The 18931-nt window shown below is 36.3% G+C and overlaps 2 protein-coding genes and 1 pseudogene across 2 annotated transcripts; 2 read left to right on the forward strand and 1 right to left on the reverse strand.

Moving 5' to 3' along the window:
- The first annotated feature begins 402 nt into the window (after positions 1–402).
- Positions 403–1543, forward strand: LOC116176861 (leucine-rich repeat-containing protein 15-like). Its single transcript, XM_031495670.1, has one exon. The coding sequence runs from the start codon at positions 404–406 to the stop codon at positions 1469–1471; it is 1068 nt and encodes a 355-aa protein (XP_031351530.1). The 5' UTR covers position 403; the 3' UTR covers positions 1472–1543.
- Positions 1544–11645: 10102 nt separating this feature from the next.
- On the forward strand, positions 11646–13511 carry LOC116177334 (putative tRNA pseudouridine synthase Pus10). Its single transcript, XM_031496287.1, has 6 exons — positions 11646–11822; positions 11869–12121; positions 12168–12310; positions 12355–12869; positions 12913–13133; positions 13183–13511. The coding sequence occupies exons 1-6, from the start codon at positions 11706–11708 to the stop codon at positions 13401–13403; spliced, it is 1470 nt and encodes a 489-aa protein (XP_031352147.1). The 5' UTR covers positions 11646–11705; the 3' UTR covers positions 13404–13511.
- A 1510-nt stretch (positions 13512–15021) lies between these two features.
- Positions 15022–17134, reverse strand: LOC116176455 (annotated as a pseudogene).
- Between the last annotated feature and the right edge of the window lie 1797 nt (positions 17135–18931).

Genomic DNA, 18931 nt, shown 5'->3' on the forward strand with positions numbered 1-18931 from the left:
ACGATTTTGAATGTAAGGATTTTAAACCTTGTGTATTTATTTTCATCTTCCATTAGTCGTATGGTAGGAGAGAAAGAGTTGCAATGAAAATGTAATCTGTCTTTAAAATATTTTCAAATGAAGCCGCAACCAACAAAAATTGGTTAATTTCGGTTTTTCCAGTTTCTAATTAGAGTTAAATTCGGGTCCAAATTGCGCAACTTGAAATAAAATGACATGATGAAAGAATTTGTAGAGATTGTCGGCGTGAAGAAAGGGCGAAGGTGAAGCGAAGAAAGTGTAAAGTGAACATTTGCTTACAATCGCAAGAGATACCCTTTAACCTAAAAAGTTCCCCAACATGATAAAATCCATAATAAATTAGCGTATCGTCGGAAATTACTTAGTTTCCAGCAGGTTCAATATGATCAAAACATACGTGTTAGTGTTGTTGCTAAAAACGTCTTTACAATGTACAGTGCCTACCTTCGAAAAGAACCGAATATACGTAAATGGTCACCATGGTGTCGATACTCAAATAATAAGTGGTTGCATTTCACCTGACACCATTCGATTTAAAGGCATTACCGAAATAACTGTAGACAAACAAAATATTCCAGATTTAAATTACGGTGCAGTTCAAGGAATTTCAACAAAATTTCGTATCTCATTTGTCAACACTAGCATCGAAATTATAAGAGAGGGGGCTTTTTTGAATCTTCCCAAACTTGAGCGAATATATTTCAGGGACAACGATCTCTTCTGGATCGGTGAAAATGCATTTCAAGATTTGCCGTCGTTAACTGCAGTGATCATGAACTTTAATAAGATCACAGAACTGTCGCCACGTGCTTTCAGTAATCTCCCACACTTAACTGAAGTGTCTTTTCACAAAAATAACTTGGAAAATTTTGATCAGTCCTGGTTTTATAAAACGCCACTTCTTCGATTCTTAACAGTGTCGCACAATCGCTTACGTAAAATTACACGAGGCGCCTTTATCACCCTGCCAGCTATTGAGAAGATATATTTTGGTAACAATGAAATAGAGTTCGTCGACAAAGATGCCTTTAAAGGATTAAGACATTTGGAAAGTTTGAATTTGGGTCAGAACAAATTGAAAAAATTTGACTTTAATTTCTACACCCCTTCAAAGTTGAGAGATGTTTATTTTCAATATAATAACATAACGTACATATCTGATGAAATGCTGGACGTATTAGGACCCACATTATTATCACTTTACATAAGCGGTAATCCTTTGCAATGCGCATGCCTGGATAAAATAATACAATGGAGTGACGCCCTTGAAATAAGTGTTCCGCAGTTGAAATCGCCACAGTCCGGCGCCGGCGCCGTTTGTACACTGCCAAAGACAAAACCAAGCCAGTGTCTTGAAAGAAGAGATTATGATTTCCAAGAGGGATTCTCGGTTGGTTTTACACCGCTTAAACCTATACCATCCTATATTTTTACTGATCACCATCACTAACCCCCATAGCATTGTTATTTGTGAGATTGAAAATGTGCATTTATACAATATGTATTATATAATAAAAGTTACTCAAAGATCTCTCTCTCTCTACCACAACCAGTTGCTTTGTTTTTTATTCCTTCTGATACTCATGCAGGGAAAACTGATAGTTCAGGATTTTTAGCTGCCATTCACAGAAATTTGAATTATCGACTGCATATTTTAGATAAATAATAATAAATAATGCTTCGTAAAAAGGTCGATTCTCACTTGCACTGCACTCAGCTCGGCGACGCGACGCGATGTCACGCTGCAAAACGTCGCTAAATAAGAATTTCACGTTTTTAAATCCGTGGGGTCGTAAGCTGTACTGTACCTTAAGTAGGAACATTTAAAAACATGAAATTCTTACCGTATCCAGGACCTTCAGATACCTTCTGGACTGGAGGAGGTCCGGCTAATTAACAATGTAAGAGACTTCGGAATGTTATTTTTTACAAATTGGAAAGAAGTGGAGTCGCTTGGAAATCTATTTGAGCTAACCGACTTATCAAATGTACTAAATTAGCATCAGATTTACTACTTCTTGGGATTGTTGATTTTTGTATATTGTAAATGTGATGTAAAATGTGTTTTCCACAGTTATCTCACTTGCTCCAGATTTCCCTGTATAAGCTATACGTAGGTACCTTCTGTAAAAGTGTGAAAACTAACATATAGGAGTGCCTGCTTTTTATTTTGATTAGGATAATAGATATTTTTTAGTACTTTATCTATTAATTTCTAAGTGTATTGCCAATAAAAAGTTTCCTATGGAATAGTGATATTCTTTTGGAGATCAATGTAGAATGAAGTAAGGCAACGCATACCTTTGTGCTTTTCACACCAACATTTCTTAAGGAAAATCTTTAAACTTACTTAATTTTCTACTGTATTCTCATATACATACATGGCAATCCTCGACGAAGAGGGTTGTAACTTTTGGGGTGCGCCAAATATTTTTGTTTCCTAGATCGATTATGTTTAAGTGATGTATAAGCAACCCTAAAACTACCCTCTAAAAATAAATTTCATTCTCGCTTTAAACTTACTTAATTTTCTACTGTATTCACATATACATACATGGCAATTCTCGACTGCGAGGGTTGTAACTTTTTGGGTGCGCCAAATATTGTTATTTCTTTGATCGATTACGTTTAAGTGATCTATAAGCAACCCTAAAACTACCCTCTAAAAATAAATTTCATTCTCGCTTTAAACTTACTTAATTTTCTACTGTATTCTCATATACATACATGGCAATTCTCGACTGCGAGGGTTGTAACTTTTGGGGTGCGCCAAATATTTTTATTTCTTTGATCGAATATGTTTAAATGATCTTAACTTATATTAACTTAACTAATTCGCATTTAGTTAGATGAGAAAAAAATCTTCTTTCCAGTGGTGCCATTATGAACCCTCTAAGTTAATTTGGGGAGCAACAAGCTGCGAAAAACTGTTTTCCTATGTTAATTCCCTATGTTCGGTTTGAAAGTATTCACCCGATATATGAAACTTGTTTAACATTTTATTTCCCATAATAAGGCAGCATTGTTTTTATTTAAAAAAACGAATGAATAACGAAAAACAATTGAATTTTTTTTAATAGCAATGCACACTTTCATTAAGTTCATTTTATACTAGATTTTTTTTCTCTTTTGAATGACGTAACACGTTAGCACCCGTGTAGAAGAAATTCATTTTTATATCAAGCTTTTTGTGATAGGTTATGCCACCGCTTGCAGTTAATAATGAACATTTTGAGTATTCACTGCAATGAAAATCATTTTATTGCTAATTTCGTTTTGTCTTCCAAGTTTAATAAGAAACGTATCTGGATTAATGTAATTGATCTAATTATGATAAATTTTTTTTTTTAATTGAAAGGAAAAAAATTGAAAACTAATACGGTTGATTGACGTAAAAAATTTTTAACTACAAAAAAACTTAATACATTTTTGCTCTAAAATAATTTGGGGAGCCAATAAATCGCAATTTTACATTGAAATCCCTATGATGCGTTACGCAAGTCACCACCCTGTATTAAGGTAGGTATATAATAGCACCTAAGGTAAGTATATGTAGTTGTAAAGCAACATGAAGAAGGAAAAAGAAAGGAATTTCGCAGGGTATCGTAAATTCGATGCAGCATCATTTATCGAGATCCGCTACTTGTGGCTTTAGTTATGAAAATGTAGATTTTACAACACTCAAATATAATAGGTACCCACTTCTGATACGATCGGAGCGATGAACAGAGAATGATCGTCCTGTTGTGAGAATGTTGCCACCGTGCAGCCAGTAAATTAAGTAACCAAATTAATAATCTTCTGTCAACTAAAATGTACTTAGTCAAAATTTAACTTGGGCAATAATATTTTTTCAACAAAATGCGTTAGGATCATTTCAGTTCGAGGAATTTCGAGTTCTCGAATAGATTAATGTTTTAAACACAAAAAGAAATCTATTGCGGGTCCGTTCGTGTATATATATACGTAGAGGAACAAAAAAAAGTTCACAAAAAATGTCAACCTGTGCCAGGTAACAGCATCTCACGATTCCACTCTGAGACCCGGTGACTTATGATGATTGTTTTCGAAAACAATTGTATACTAAACTTATTTTACTGAGAAAACAATACCTTTAAAGCTACAACCGTGTATCTTATATGTAGAAATAAACTAATTGCCGAGATTATAAAACAAGAACCGGGATTGTTATACCAACTAACCGAAACCCCCTTAACCGGGTTACATTTAAATTTATCTCCGTTACGACTTGTTTGTTTACGTGTAGTCAGATAAGTCTTTTTTTAACGCGTTTACAAAATTTTCCGATTCGACCACTCCTTACCGGATCTTAATTGATTCGAAATGATTAATGAGCGACTCTTCGGTATCATCCATCAACATTTTCGAGTTGGAGAATTTAAAGCGACGAGTATCGTCAATTAGGAATGACGAACCTCAAGGTAAAAGTACAACTCATTAAATTAAATCGATTTGATGGAAGCACCTGTACGGTATTGTTGCAGGAGGGCGCTTTCAAAATAAATGTTAATTTTAGTAACCGTGCGGTACGTAAACTAATGAAGGAACCCATGGGGTGCGCCTACAGTAGTTCTGTTCTCGGTTGGTCTTGTATAATTAATAAAAATGATTGTTGTGTAAGTATAATCCCGTCCCGCAGAAAATCAATTAAACGATTAAATGGATATTAACATTTAAAGTGGCCATCGGACTTGGATTAAAAGTAAATCTTTGAAAATTGAGCGAGATCGTGGAAGGGTTTCCCCAATAAAGAATATTGCTCCTCATCAGCGGGTGGTGGCATTGTATATAATTATGGACGCGGGAGATATCATGTCACGATTGTGCTAAGTATAGTGTTTGATGCACCAATAACCAGACTAGTGGACCATATTTCATCTTACCGCCGATGAAGTGGTGACCGTCTCCTTCTTACCGCACTGGACCACTGCCATACCGATTGGTACTTTATTAAGTATACGTGTAGTTCATGGATGAAGAATTTAATATTGACCATTAAAGGGATGCGCATTGTCTATTATGCAACATCTAGTACTTGCACCAAATATAATCTGGGCTATAAAAGGTACCATTTTTTTTGCCCAACGTGTGAAACATATAATTTGCTTACACCCTCGGTTAATTGTTTGAGCGAGTAATTAACCGGTAATAATTTATTTTCACTGGTTACTCGTGGTAACCACCTCCCACTTTGGAATTATTAATCAAAATTGAAATTGGTTACATGCGCTTTCGAATATATCATATTAATAGCTTTTTCTTTACGATAGACATAATAAATAAGTGAGTACGAGTGTGGTTTTGTTGCTTTGAGCGTTATATAAATCTTTAGAAAAAGTGCGACGCTCTAAAACAAGATGTACAATACTTTAACATTTAAGATATGGTTTATAATAAAAGTGATTATCGGTTGGTATGTGTACACACATTACAGAATCGTGATCAACGCTACCCACCGTGTAATGAGGAGGCCCCCGAACCCCTATTATTATATCTCGTATCCTTTGGAATTAAGTTTAGAGCGAGCCTTTTTATTATTAAAAAAATTAACGAATGGTCTTGCATAAAAAAAAATCGAATCTCTATCTGTCACAATCGAAGAATTGAAGAATCGATGGTTGCTTTTCCATGAGTGGTACTTTTGCACCTGTTGACCGCCGAAATAGAGCATTCATTAAAAGTGAGGTATCCACTCCCAACCTCTGCAATTTTAATGGTATGTGCAAAGCCCATAAAATAGAAATGCAGGAATACAAACCATGATGCGTTAGTCACACTGTTGCTATTCTATCATACAGGGTGCCCATTATGTATGGAAAGTATATATGTAAATATCGAATGTATACCAAAATTTTCTATATGAAAGTTGTTTGGCATTTTAATTCCCATAATAAAAGGCAACATTCAGTTGTTTTTATTTCAGAAAACAAATGAATAACGAAAAACAATTGAATTTTTTTAAATGGTAGTGCACCTTTTCATTAGGCTTATTTGTTAGAGATTTATTCTCTTCTCGATGATATAACATGTTAGTACCCTCATTCAAAAATATTTATTATAATTAGATCAATAACATTATTCCAGATATACTACATCAAAATAAAACAAATGAACGTGTACGTTTCTTAGTAAGCCTTGAAGACAAAACGAAATTAGCAGTAAAATGATTTTCATCGCAATCAGAGCTGGGCAGTATTCGATTTTGTAAATACTTTTTAGTATTGAAATCCTTTAAAGTATTCAAATACTTTGTAATTAAATACTTTTATGGAAGCGGTACTTGTTTTTGTAACTCAAATACTTTCACAAATATTTAATATTCGAATATGTACTTCGTAAAATACTTGGATACTTCGTAAAGTATTCGAATACTTTGCATAGTATTTGACTACTTAACCTTCCTATTTTTACCAAAAATCGACTACTCCAAAATTTCTCGGGAAAACACTTTTTCTTATTAATTTTGGTGCGTAGAATCCAAAACAATTCGTACTTTTTCGATTAGATTTGTCAATCAAAAGTTATAGACTAGAAACCAATTTCGAAAGAAAATTCAAAGGGCTGTAACTTTTGAACTAGCAGCCCACTCTTAGAACTGTTTGAAATTATGGATTCTACAGGCCACATTCTATAAGAAAATGTTTTTTCCGGGTCGATATGAGACAATTTTTTTGAGGGATTCAAAAAAAGGCAGTGTATAACCTTCCTTTTTTACCAAAAATCGACTGCACCAACATTTCTCGGGAAAATACTTTTTCAAATTCATTTTGGTGCGTAGAATCCAAAACAATTCGTACGTTTTCGATTAGACCTCTCAATAAAAAGTTATGGACAAAAAACAAATTTCGAAAGAAAATTCAAAGGGCTGTAACTTTTGAACTAGTAGCCCAATCTTGGAACTGTTTGAAATTATGGATTCTACAGGCCACATTCTATAAGAAAAATTTTTTTCCGGGTCGATCTGAGACAATTTTTTTTCGGGCCTCAAAAAAAGGCAGTGTATAACCTTCCTTTTTTACCAAAAATCGACTGCACCAAAATTTCTCGGGAAAACACTTTTTCTTATTAATTTTGGTGCGTAGAATCCAAAACAATTCGTACTTTTTCGATCAGACTTCTCAATAAAAGTTATGGACTAGAAACCAATTTCGAAAAAAAATTCAAAGGGCTGTAACTTTTGAACTAGTAGCCCAATCTTGGAACTGTTTGAAATTATGGATTCTACAGGCCACATTCTATAAGAAAATTTTTTTCCGGGTCGATCTGAGACAATTTTTTTTTCGGGGCTCAAAAAAAGGCAGTGTATAACCTTCCTTTTTTACCAAAAATCGACTGCACCAAAATTTCTCGGGAAAACACTTTTTCTTATTAATTTTGGTGCGTAGAATCCAAAACAATTCGTACGTTTTCGATTAGACCTCTCAATAAAAGGTTATGGACAGAAAAAAAATTTCGAAAAAAAATTCAAAGGGCTGTAACTTTTGATCTAGTAGCCCAATCTTAGAACTGTTTCAAATTATGGATTCTCGATCGATCTCGATCTCAGACAATTTTTTTTTCCGGCCTCAAAAAAAGGCAGTACTTTTAAGTTATTCAAATATTTGAGAACAATTTTAGGGAAAGTTTCCATTGTCACACAATCAAATATAGAAATCCGATACATCTGAATACCGAACAAAAGGCGGCAGTGGCATAAGCTCTCACAAAAATCTTCACATAAAAATTAATTTTTGCCAAACGGGTGCTAACGTGCTGGTCATTGAAAAGAGAAAAACAATTTCTATCAAATGAAGGTGTGCATTGCTATTTTAAAAAAATTCAATTGTTTTTCGTTATTCATTTGTTTTCTGAAATACAGACAATGGAATGCTGCCTTATTATCTTACATAATGGGCACTCTGTATATATAATATTATAAACACTGTAAACATTTATACCTTCACGGCAATGAAAATAATATGTGAAACTGATCGCTTATGATTTATCGAAATGTGCTTATTACCTATGTTTTTTTTTTAATTTTAGTCAAAAATAAAAACCTTATTTTATAGTTTTTAAATAGAAGACGATATATTCATAGAGATTCTTTTTTTTTAGTGTACTCATGGCAGCCGATAACAATCAATACAAATATCTTGACGGTAGACGGTCAAAATATGATATAACATAAATAATTATTAGAAAAATATAGGTTCTGATACATAAATGTAATCAGGAAAACGAATCCAATTAACTAACGTGAAAATATATACGGTGTTGCATTAAGAAAATACCAATACTGGGTCATATCTCAGAAACGGAGGGTCAACAAATATTTTTTTAACTAGGTCTCTGGATTCTACGTAAAAATATCTAAAAAAGTTTTAACCTTTTTTCTATTTTATATGGGATAACCTCCCGAAAAAGTTATACTGTTGGTTTTCACCCTGTATCTCAGAAACAAACGTGCCTAGATTGGTTTTGGACTATGTTTTTCTTTTATCATAGTCCATGGCTACTTAGACTAAAAACTCGTGAACACAAAATCTTTATAATTAATTTTTTCGCGTACAAGAAGAGGTATATAGAATAATCGTTTCACATGATTTAGATGCAGAATTTATATCTACTCTATAACTTTAATTTGAAGTATTTTTGCGTAAGAAAACTTTTGCGCAACGAAAAAGTAATTTCCCATGTTAAACGCCTATGTTCCACTTTACGATTTACACCCTGTATCTATTTGCTCAAAATTGTAGTTACTTGTAAATGAAAGCTCTTAAATAGCTCGTAATTCCAGTATAAATTGTAATTTGAAAAATGTAATTCAATGGGGGGGGGGGGGGGCTGAATCCAAGTATACTCGACCACCCCATAATAGAGTTTAGATTCTTTGTGATTTAATCGAGCTCTACAATTGATTCCGTGCGATATGAACAGCTCCTAAATAACTGATCCCGTGCCCTAGGTATAACTTACGCAATAACTTCATGATATTCTTATGGGGACGCATTTCATTAAATGCTCTAAATCTGAGATAAACCTACCATTAAACTTCCCTTGAAAATAATAAAAACCCTGATTGCCCCGTAATAATGTGTCGGAAAAAAAATTCAATTGGCTCACCAGGCGAATACGTGTAATACAGAAGATAGGTTTTCCTCGTATGGGGCTAGACGTTTCCACTTTCCATTTTGAACGCATTTTCAATAGAGAAAAAAATTATCAAAGTCCTCGTGTGAGATCGAAGGGACTTCAGCGCATTTTTGTGTGGCAGATCAGTATTCTATTAGCCACTTTTTACTCAACCATGAATAAAAGATTTTGTCGAAGGATACCACATTCCCTTTGACGGTGCATACTTATATTACACCCACATTTTGGTGGATCTCGCTAAAAACCTTCCACAAGATAGTACTTAATTTTTGGGGGGCACTTCTCATTGCTCGAGCTTCTATTGGCGACACGAGAAAGAGAGACAGCCATTCGAGATTTACGAAACGTTAAAACGCGTGACAGAATTCGCAACGGAAGGTAAAAGGTGCCCGAAGTTGACTACCTCTCGAAGACGCGCGCGCGCGCCTTGCAAAAGGTCGTTAATTTCGCCCCTAGGCCAAAAAACAAAATTCCGCCACGCAGGAGTTGTGCGCGTTTACAACATCTTTCCGACGACACCAATTTGAAAAGAATCGGACCAAAACTGTAGTAGAAGATAGGAAAAAAATGAAAAACCTTCACTTTAGTATACTACACTCGATGATGACGCCCAGATGTCGCCAACCCCACATCATGTAGCCCTGTCCCCAAGGTTTACAAATTACACGGCCTTGTAGATACACGTACACCCGTTGCCTTTGTACAAGAGTTCTTCTACGCGGCCACATTTGCTGCCAGCCAGCCAGCCAGCCAAAGTGAGATTACAAGCTACTTTTTAGCGCATTTTTGCAAAAAATTTTTTTTGTAAAAAGTAGCTTTTAATCTCACTTTGGCTGGCTGGCTGGCTGGCTGGCTGGTCGGCTGGCTGGCTGGCTGGCTGGCTGGCAGTAAATGCGCGCCCGTAGAAAAACGCTTGTAAAAAGACAAGGAGTGTACATGTAACTATCGGGGCCGTGTAATTAAGAACGTTAGGGATGGGGCTACAAGATTTGGAGTCGACGACATCTGGACGCCATCCCCGAGCGTATTATACTAACCTGGAGATTTTTCAGTTTTTATCTATCTTCTTCTACAGTTTTTCTCCGATTGTTTTCAAATTGGTGTCGTCGGGAAGATCTTGTCAACGCGCACAACTCCTGCGTGGCGGAATTTTGTTTTTTTTCCTAGGGGCGAAATAAACCACCTTTTGCGCGGCGCGCTTCGAGGGGTAGTCGACTTTGGGCGCCCAAAAGTTTCTTACAGCGCGAATCGCGGTCTCTCTTTCTCGTGTCACTAATAGAAGGTCGAGCTATGTGAAGTACCCAAAAGTTGAATACGATTTTATGCCGGGATTTTAGCGAAATCTACCAAAATGTGAATTACGAATGAACGGGACGTCGGAACTGTGTATCGACAAAGGGAATGTGGTAACCCCCGACGAGATCTTACTGATGGTGGAGTCGAAACTTCAAATCCGAATTGTTGCGGGTGATCAGAAGTGGGTGTCGACAAAGGGAATATGGTAACCCCCAAAGGATTTTACTGATGGTGGAGTCAAAACTTCAAACGCGAATTGCAAGTGCACGGTAAGTGAGAAAATGGTACCGACAAAGTGAACGTGGTAGCTTTCGGCAAGATCTTATTGATGGTGGCGTCAATATTGGCTAATAAAACACTGATCTGCCACACAAAAATGCGCTGAAGTCCCTTCGATCTCACACGAGGACTTTGATCATTTTTACAAATAAATTTGCAAAAATGCGCTAAAAACGGTTTCAACGTACCGACACGTGAAATGAATGCTAGTAGCGCCCTCTTACAGTGAACTACGCATTAGAAACGTAATAGTTCACTTACCGCCCGAAGGAAACCGCTACTAGACAGCTAACAACTAACTATTGAATATAAGCGGGAAATGACCAAAATCCTATTCCCTATGTCTTTGTGGCATAATAAATTTGTCGTTATAATTGATAACATAAAAAGCTTAATAATCATACGGTATGAGGTATTCATATTTATAAAGTAAACCAATGAAATTCCAACCGTTTCCTGACTAATAGCACAGATTTAATAAGCATTGTTTAAATTAAAGTATTTCAACAATGACTATAGTGTTTTGTTTTGTAATAATAATAGCATATTGTTTACCAAGGGCGAGAAGTGAGTTTTCGCTGACAAATCAAGACAAGAAATCAAAAGCAGAGAAGTGAAAACATTGAATTTATAACTATCAATTCAATGGTGAAAAGCGTTTTCCGCTTCTCTGCTCCCAGTAACGAAACGATACTTCGCTGTTTGAATATGATCACAGAAGTAGCATTTGACCTTGACGTACGTATAAAAAATAGTATATTAAGTAACAAGGGATTAAAAAGAGTTTTTGTTCCTGAAGAATGGTTTAAAGTCAACATTAAGGTGTCATGACGTCACACGTTAGTGGTAAGTATGAAAAGTGGCGCGATCGTGTAGTAAATGCCTTCAATCAGATTATAAATAGTGACATGGATAAGTAATCATAACCTCAAATTAACGTGCCGAGTTTTGAAATGGAAGGAAAAATCTATCACTATTTATTAGACCAGGGATGCTGCAAATACTGTGGGTTACGATATTTACAGGACCGCAATATAGACTTCAAAAACGTTAACCAATACATAGAAAAGGTAGCCCTTATTCTTTTACCGCGATTCGTTTTTACTGATCTTTTAGAAAAACCTGTCTACCATCGACACAGAGGAGCCCGTAGTCAAACAACCCAAATCGAATCCATGCTGTTTATGCTTGGGCCTATTGCAAAATTGCGTCATAGATGATACTGTTGACAGAATCGTCGTATCAGAAGTGCAAAAGTATGATACGAAGGTATTTACTTGTTCTATTAGCATTCCACCGGCTGCAATAGTTAGAGAACATGCAATGCGCTTGGACTTACGACAGAAGTTTGCCGAATTCTATTTAGATGGTCTGTTTTTTAAACCCTTTTATATGACGACTTACTTTGCTTTTAGACATAGAAGAAATACCATTAAATAAAGCGTGGAAATTAATAATAAAAGATAAAATAAGTGAAAAGCTCGGTATCGCTTTTGAAAATTCTGATATTTGTAATTTTTCGATTAATGTTGTAATGGACTATGCCGATAATGATCAAGTATGTATTCCTCCCGTACTCGTAAGCTCACCCTTTTATTCAAGGAGATACGCATAGTGAAACAATTAAGCGAGAAAATTAAGAATGGCGATCTCTCCAGTCGAAAAGCAATTTTGAGCATTCTATCAAATTGCATGTCTGAGAAGTTTCATGACATTGTAAAGGATCCCCTTGTAATCCCTTCAGTATATTTGACGTGTAGACGGATCGATTGCAAACACAATTCCATTTACATAGCAGGCCGTTATTGTAAGTTTTCGAGAGAGTTAAGTCAAAGTCCCTGGATCGTGGACGGTATTAAAGCGATGGATACGTCAGTTGAAGAACTAATTTTTGAACAAATTAATAAGGTTTTTAGTATTCCTTTGACAAACTTGAAGTTTTCTTCGAGCGGTCGAGAGGATTGTGACGTTCGATGTTTAGGAAAAGGAAGACCATTCTATATTGAGATATTGGATCCGAAAAAAACCCTTTTTACAGACGACGAATTTCGAAAACTTGAATCCGATATAAATAAATCTCGTCTTATAGAAGTCCGTGATCTGCAAAGTGTACAAAGGTACTCCCTTAACTCATTTTCCTTTTAAAATATTTTGGTGTAGATCGGAACTCGGTAAGATTAAAGAGGGCGAGCAGCTGAAAACGAAAGAGTATATAGCTCTATGCTTAACGAAAGACACCATTACGCAGGAACAGATTGACAAAATAAACAATTACGGCAAGATTACGTTAGAGCAGAAAACGCCCGTGCGGGTGCTACACAGGCGACCTCTAGCAGTCAGGAAGAAAAACGTTTTACGTATGGAAGCTCGTTTGGTACCCGGTTAGTAATGTAGAATTTTTGACGTATTTATCTAGCCAGTCTTTTACAGATAAGACGAAGCTTTTTGAGTTGTTGCTGGAAACAGAAGCGGGAACTTATGTAAAAGAATTTGTACATGGAGATTTCGGTCGTACAAAACCGAGCATTGGTGACATTATTGGTGATGCCGTCGACATTATTGCATTAGATGTTATTGCCATTCATTTAGACTGGCCCAAAGAAATAAAGGCATCAAATGAAATGTACATTGAACACGCATCGAATGAGTAAAAAGAAAACCCTGTAAATTTTATGTTACATAAGTCAAAATATTAATTTGGTTTATACTGCATAGTTGTAGCTGTTTTACACTGAGAAAATAAATGAAGTACTGGTAGATTGTCGGGATTATTCATTCATTTCTTTTATCAGATGTATAAAATGTTTATTTATTTGCAGTCAATGCAATGGTATTTACACCCAGAGTGAGTTTGTTTGTCGATTGCAACAAATGAATGGTTGAAAGCAATCGTTCAAATTAATTCAATTTCAGAAAACCGTGATATTCATGTAGAAGTAGACGTAGGGATTTCCTATGTCTACTTTTACATAACAAGGCGCCTGATTTTATGCAACCAAAATAACCTCTTGAAACAAATAAAGATCTGGCTGTCATATTAATGGGTCTAGGACACTTCGCCGAATGCCCACAACGCGGACACGATTTTTTGAAGGTCCATATCGCCGACTAGGGACACTACGCCGACCGTGCCCACATCGTCGACAAGTGTGCAAGGGACACAACGCCGACCATGCCCACTTCGCCGACGGACACTACGCCGACCGTGCCCACATCGCCGAAACGTGTGCAAGGGATGCAGGCAGGCAAGCAGCTTTGGATATTAGGTTATTTGTAGGTTTAGGACATGTTTTTTAAACTTTTTAAAATGCAAACTCATACTCTGTCCAGTGTATGAGTTTGCATTTTAAAAAGTTTATAAAACATGTCCTAAACCTACAAATAACCTAATATCCAAAGCTGCTTTGCTTCACACTCCGTCCAGTTTGATTAAGAATTTTCGTATGAGTCTGTAGTTCGAAAAAAGTTAAAAAAAATATTCTGAACCTACAATAACCTAACGTCAAAAGCTACTTGGTGTTGCACACCGTCCAGCTTGATTAAGAAGTGTTGTATGAGTCGACGTTATGGTCACGTTCGGCTTAGTGTCCCTTGTTCACTTGTCGGCGATGTGGGCACGGTCGGCGTAGTGTCCGTCGGCGAAGTGGGCATGGTCGGCGTTGTGTCCCTTGCACACTTGTCGACGATGTGGGCACGGTCGGCGTAGTGTCCCTAGTCGGCGATATGGACCTTCAAAAAATCGTGTCGGCGTTGTGGGCATTCAGCGAAATGTCCCGGCCTCATATTAATTATTAATTTGAATATTGTTGCTTTAGCTTCACAGAAAATAATCTTTTAAGCTCCTATAACTGTTATCGGCACTATACCAATTGGAAATATCAACTTTTTCTTTAGTTGAATACATCGCACATGAACGAAGTTTAGAATACGAAAGTCAAAGCGATAATACACAAATTAATAATTAATATGACAGGCAGATCCTCATTTTGTTGTAGGTAGTTATTTTGGTTGCATAAAATTAGGCGTCTTTCAGGAGACTATCATGTAAAAGTAGACAGATAATAGGAAATCTATGTCTACTTTCCATTTAATGCAAATTTTAGGATCTCTTAAAAAATAATTAAAAATTGAACTAAATAATTGAACAATACAAACAGGATGAATAGAATTATGGCCTAGATTATTTCTGCAAATCTGCATCTTAATTCTAATAGAATATATGAAATAACCATAATTATTGTATAATGGCGAGAAAGGTATTTTACAAAATAGATCGCATTTTTATTTATTAAGTACTGTAGTATTACGAATGAATGCCACTATTTATCTATCACTATATCTTGTTGCACATCAGGGAAGCAGTTTATAAGAGGCTCGCACGGCATGGCAACGTAACTTACGTCCTCCATCAAATTTTGTCCGATTCTAGATAGGAACCTATGAAATCCATGGCAAGAAATAGAACTTTGGACGGAAACATTCTAAAACAAAACAAGTTTACAACCGCAACTTCACAAGTTGGTACCTCAAAAAACATCCTAAGCTTAAGAGAAATTCTGGGATAGTAACTTCAATGATGTCTCTCCTTTGGGCATCGATGATGTGCTTTGCCGCAGCCTCAGGATTAACAAGTGGCAAGAAACTTTTGAACCGAATCACTGGTTGCTTGCAGAGCCCTGTGTTTACCATATACGGATAAACTGTAGTCAGTCTAATTTTGTTGCCTGGCCGCGATCGAAGTTCGACGTGAAGGGTCTCCATTGCACCTCTAACCGCAAATTTAGATGCGCTGTACGGTACAATGTTTAATTGACCGGCTTGACCTGCGACAGATGATACCGCTGAGTATTTTAATCTGTGCCGCTACTATATGGCCGTGATTATGTTTTATCATGTCTGGTAAAAATGCTTGCAACGTCTGAAAGTTTGTAAGATTTAGTGATAGTTAGCAATAACATTAGATACCCAAAAGTGAGCCATGATGTTAAGATTCATGACTCGCTCGATTTCTTCAGCCGAGTGTTCTAAAAACGGATGACAAGGCATTATACCGGCGTTATTTACTAATATAGTAACAGATCCAATGTCATTTTGCACTTTGCCTGCAGTTTTCATGACTTCTTCTCTATTTGTCACGTTGCATCTACAAAATCCAAGGCTATACATCTCCAAATACTTTAACGCAACCTCCTACGTGTACGAATACGCCTTTGGATAATTCATTCATCTTTGCGATTTCTTCAATCGTCTCGTTTAAAATTGCACCGTTAACATCCCACCCAATCACAATAGCACCGAGAGATGCGTATTGCAATGCAAGTTCTCTGCCGATTCCATGTCCGGCTCCCGTAATCTACAAAAGCGAAAGTATCGATTGTATCTTGGTGAATCAAATGCTCACCAAAACTTTCTCTCCTTGGACGGATTTCTTTGGGCCCGGTGAAAATAGTCGGTAAGTGCCAAGGATCACTAGCCAAAGTACATGGAAGATGAGCACGATGAAGTCGGCCATTAGCTGAAGGAGGGCTCTAGCTTGCGTTGCCGCGGTTTCATGGTGAGAGCTAGAAAAAAAAACTTTGCTGATGTCACTTTCATACTGATGTGCAAGGGGGTGTTTGGGTTCGGGGACTGAACACGGTACCAGTGATTAGCAAAATCTTGACAAGATGTAATGCAATGCATGCTTAATAGGAGATTGATAGTAAACGTCATGGCGATCGAATGAATTCAAAAGATTGAAAAGTGTGTACGACAAGTGTTCATACAATTTTTTCAATATCTCTTCGGATTTACATTCGCCATTATTAACAGTGGTCCAGCTAATATACCTACAGTGCTATTCATTGAGAAATAGACATAGGGATTTCCTACGTATACTTTTAAATAACAAAAATGCTTCTGAAAGACGCCTAATTTTATGCAACCGAAATAACATGCGCACGCATTTTGCATTGTCATTCTAGATTTTAATTAAAAAACGAAATTATTTTATATTCGTATTCCATGTGCATAGCGTAAAGGTTCTTTACACCATGTGAAAACAGTAGACACTTGTTTGGAAACTCTTGAAAATGACGTTATCTATATTCATTTAGTGCCATTTGAATAGCGGTCGAAGGTGCACAATGGCAATTTTCCCATTTATTTTATGACGTCAAAAAAAAACAAATTGTTAACAACAAAGGGACAATAAATGCTAATATTATTACTTACGTGATTGGCTTTTCACCGGATTTCTTATTGATTATTACTGTCGTCATGATAAAGGCTCGCGATGAACTAACTACCCGAATTGTTTACACACAGCGCTACATATCTTTCAAATTATTTAGCAAAAAAGCACGTTTTTGTTCCTAAAGATGTAAAGTGTAGACTGGCCGACCTTCAGTATATGCACTGGTTTGATTATGTTTTTGAATAAATTTGGGTTTTTTCCCGTCCATTCAAAGCAATACATACCTAATCTTATTACTACAATTAATGTAGACACACATAGACCGTGTAATAAATAAAAATTAACGAATAACTCCATAAAAATACCTTTATAAAGCTTGGTAGGAAATTCTGTATTGACAATAAACCTGGGCCCTTCAATGCTAAATGAGCTGGGGTAGAATTTCGCCAATGACTTTAATGAGCGTATAAGAGAATTAGACAAATCTTACCTGCCCTACAGTAATATAGTAAATTTGTAGTTACCTACATAAAAAACTCTACAATGTGTAGTCTGTTTTTTTTCTCATCAATCTTCACGCATTGCGGTCCACGAAAGACATTTTTTTTTAACTAGTAGCCCAATCCTGGAACTGTTTCAAATTATGGATTCTACCGGCCACATTCTATAAGAAAATTTTTTTTCCGGGTCGATCTGAGACAATTTTTCTTCGAGCCTCAAAAAAAGGCAGTGTACAACCTTCCTTTTTTACCAAAAATCGACTGCACCAAAATTTCTCTTGAAAACACTTTTTCTTATTAATTTTGGTGCGTAGAATCCAAACCAATTCGTACTTTTTCGATTAGACTTCTCAATCAAAAGTTATAGACCAATTTCGAAAGAAAATTCAAAGGGCTGTAACTTTTGAACTAGTAGCCCAATCTTGGAACTGTTTGAAATTATGGATTCTACAGGCCACTTTCGTGGTTTACTCCTTTGACAGCCAAAGGCACAAATCCCAAAATGTTTATAGGCTTGCCTGAGTTTTTTTTAAAATCATAGCAAACTCAACCTTTACTGAATATGATACTGTTCGCTCTGAGTCGTGCAATCGAAGACATGTAGTTCTCGATGGATGAGACACGTTAGCATTGAATTCAGACAACACAAATTGAAAAGGGAAATGCTTTGTAACCAAAACAGGAGGACACCGTGGAGAACTCGCAGAAAACCCATTCTAATGCAATTCAAACTTCTCAAGGTTAAAATCGATTACATGATTGCAGCAGCTGGCGGTGGTGCGAAGCTATTCTTTGAATAATTGAGCCTGGAGTTTATTTGATAGAACTACAGTTATAGAAACGGTAGTGAAATTGGCAGCGAAATAAGGCAAAAGTGTTACGCAGTTTGCAATCACGAAAAAATGTGTTGTTTGTGCGATCTTCGTGTGAAAGTTGTTGTAAAACGTTTCTGTTTAATGTACCTGTTATTGAAATTGTTCTTCCAAGGGCTTTAAATAAACTCCTATGCATAAGAAGTTACGAACTGCAAAAATAAATGTTTTCTGTTCATTGAATATGATGTGTTGCCTACAAACCAGGCTACACAAATATCGAGTGCCCATATTCAAATTAGGGATTTGCTCGAATCTCCCCAATCTGCCGTTTTTATTGAGGGTAATGAGGGCGTCCACGAACGAATGGCCCAGGGCCCCGAAAAACTTAAGAACGGCCCTGCATTTAAGGAATAATAAGTGCAACGTTATTCAAATGAAATTTTAAAAGAAGTTGCATACGTGGCGACATCTCAACTAGACTTCTAAAACTATAATTGATAGAAAGTGTATCGATTGCCATGGAGATGGCGCACTAGTACTTATTGTATTTAATCTATTCAAAAACCGGGCCTTTAAACTACAAATTGCTCTACAGATCTTGCAAGACTCCGTACATTTTGAACTGCCATTTATTCAGACTTCTCAATCAAAAGTTATAGACTAGAATCCAATTTCGAAAAAAAATTCAA

This window comes from Photinus pyralis, unplaced genomic scaffold, assembly GCF_008802855.1.
Source record: "Photinus pyralis isolate 1611_PpyrPB1 unplaced genomic scaffold, Ppyr1.3 Ppyr1.4_LG7, whole genome shotgun sequence".
Classification (NCBI taxonomy): domain Eukaryota; kingdom Metazoa; phylum Arthropoda; class Insecta; order Coleoptera; family Lampyridae; genus Photinus; species Photinus pyralis.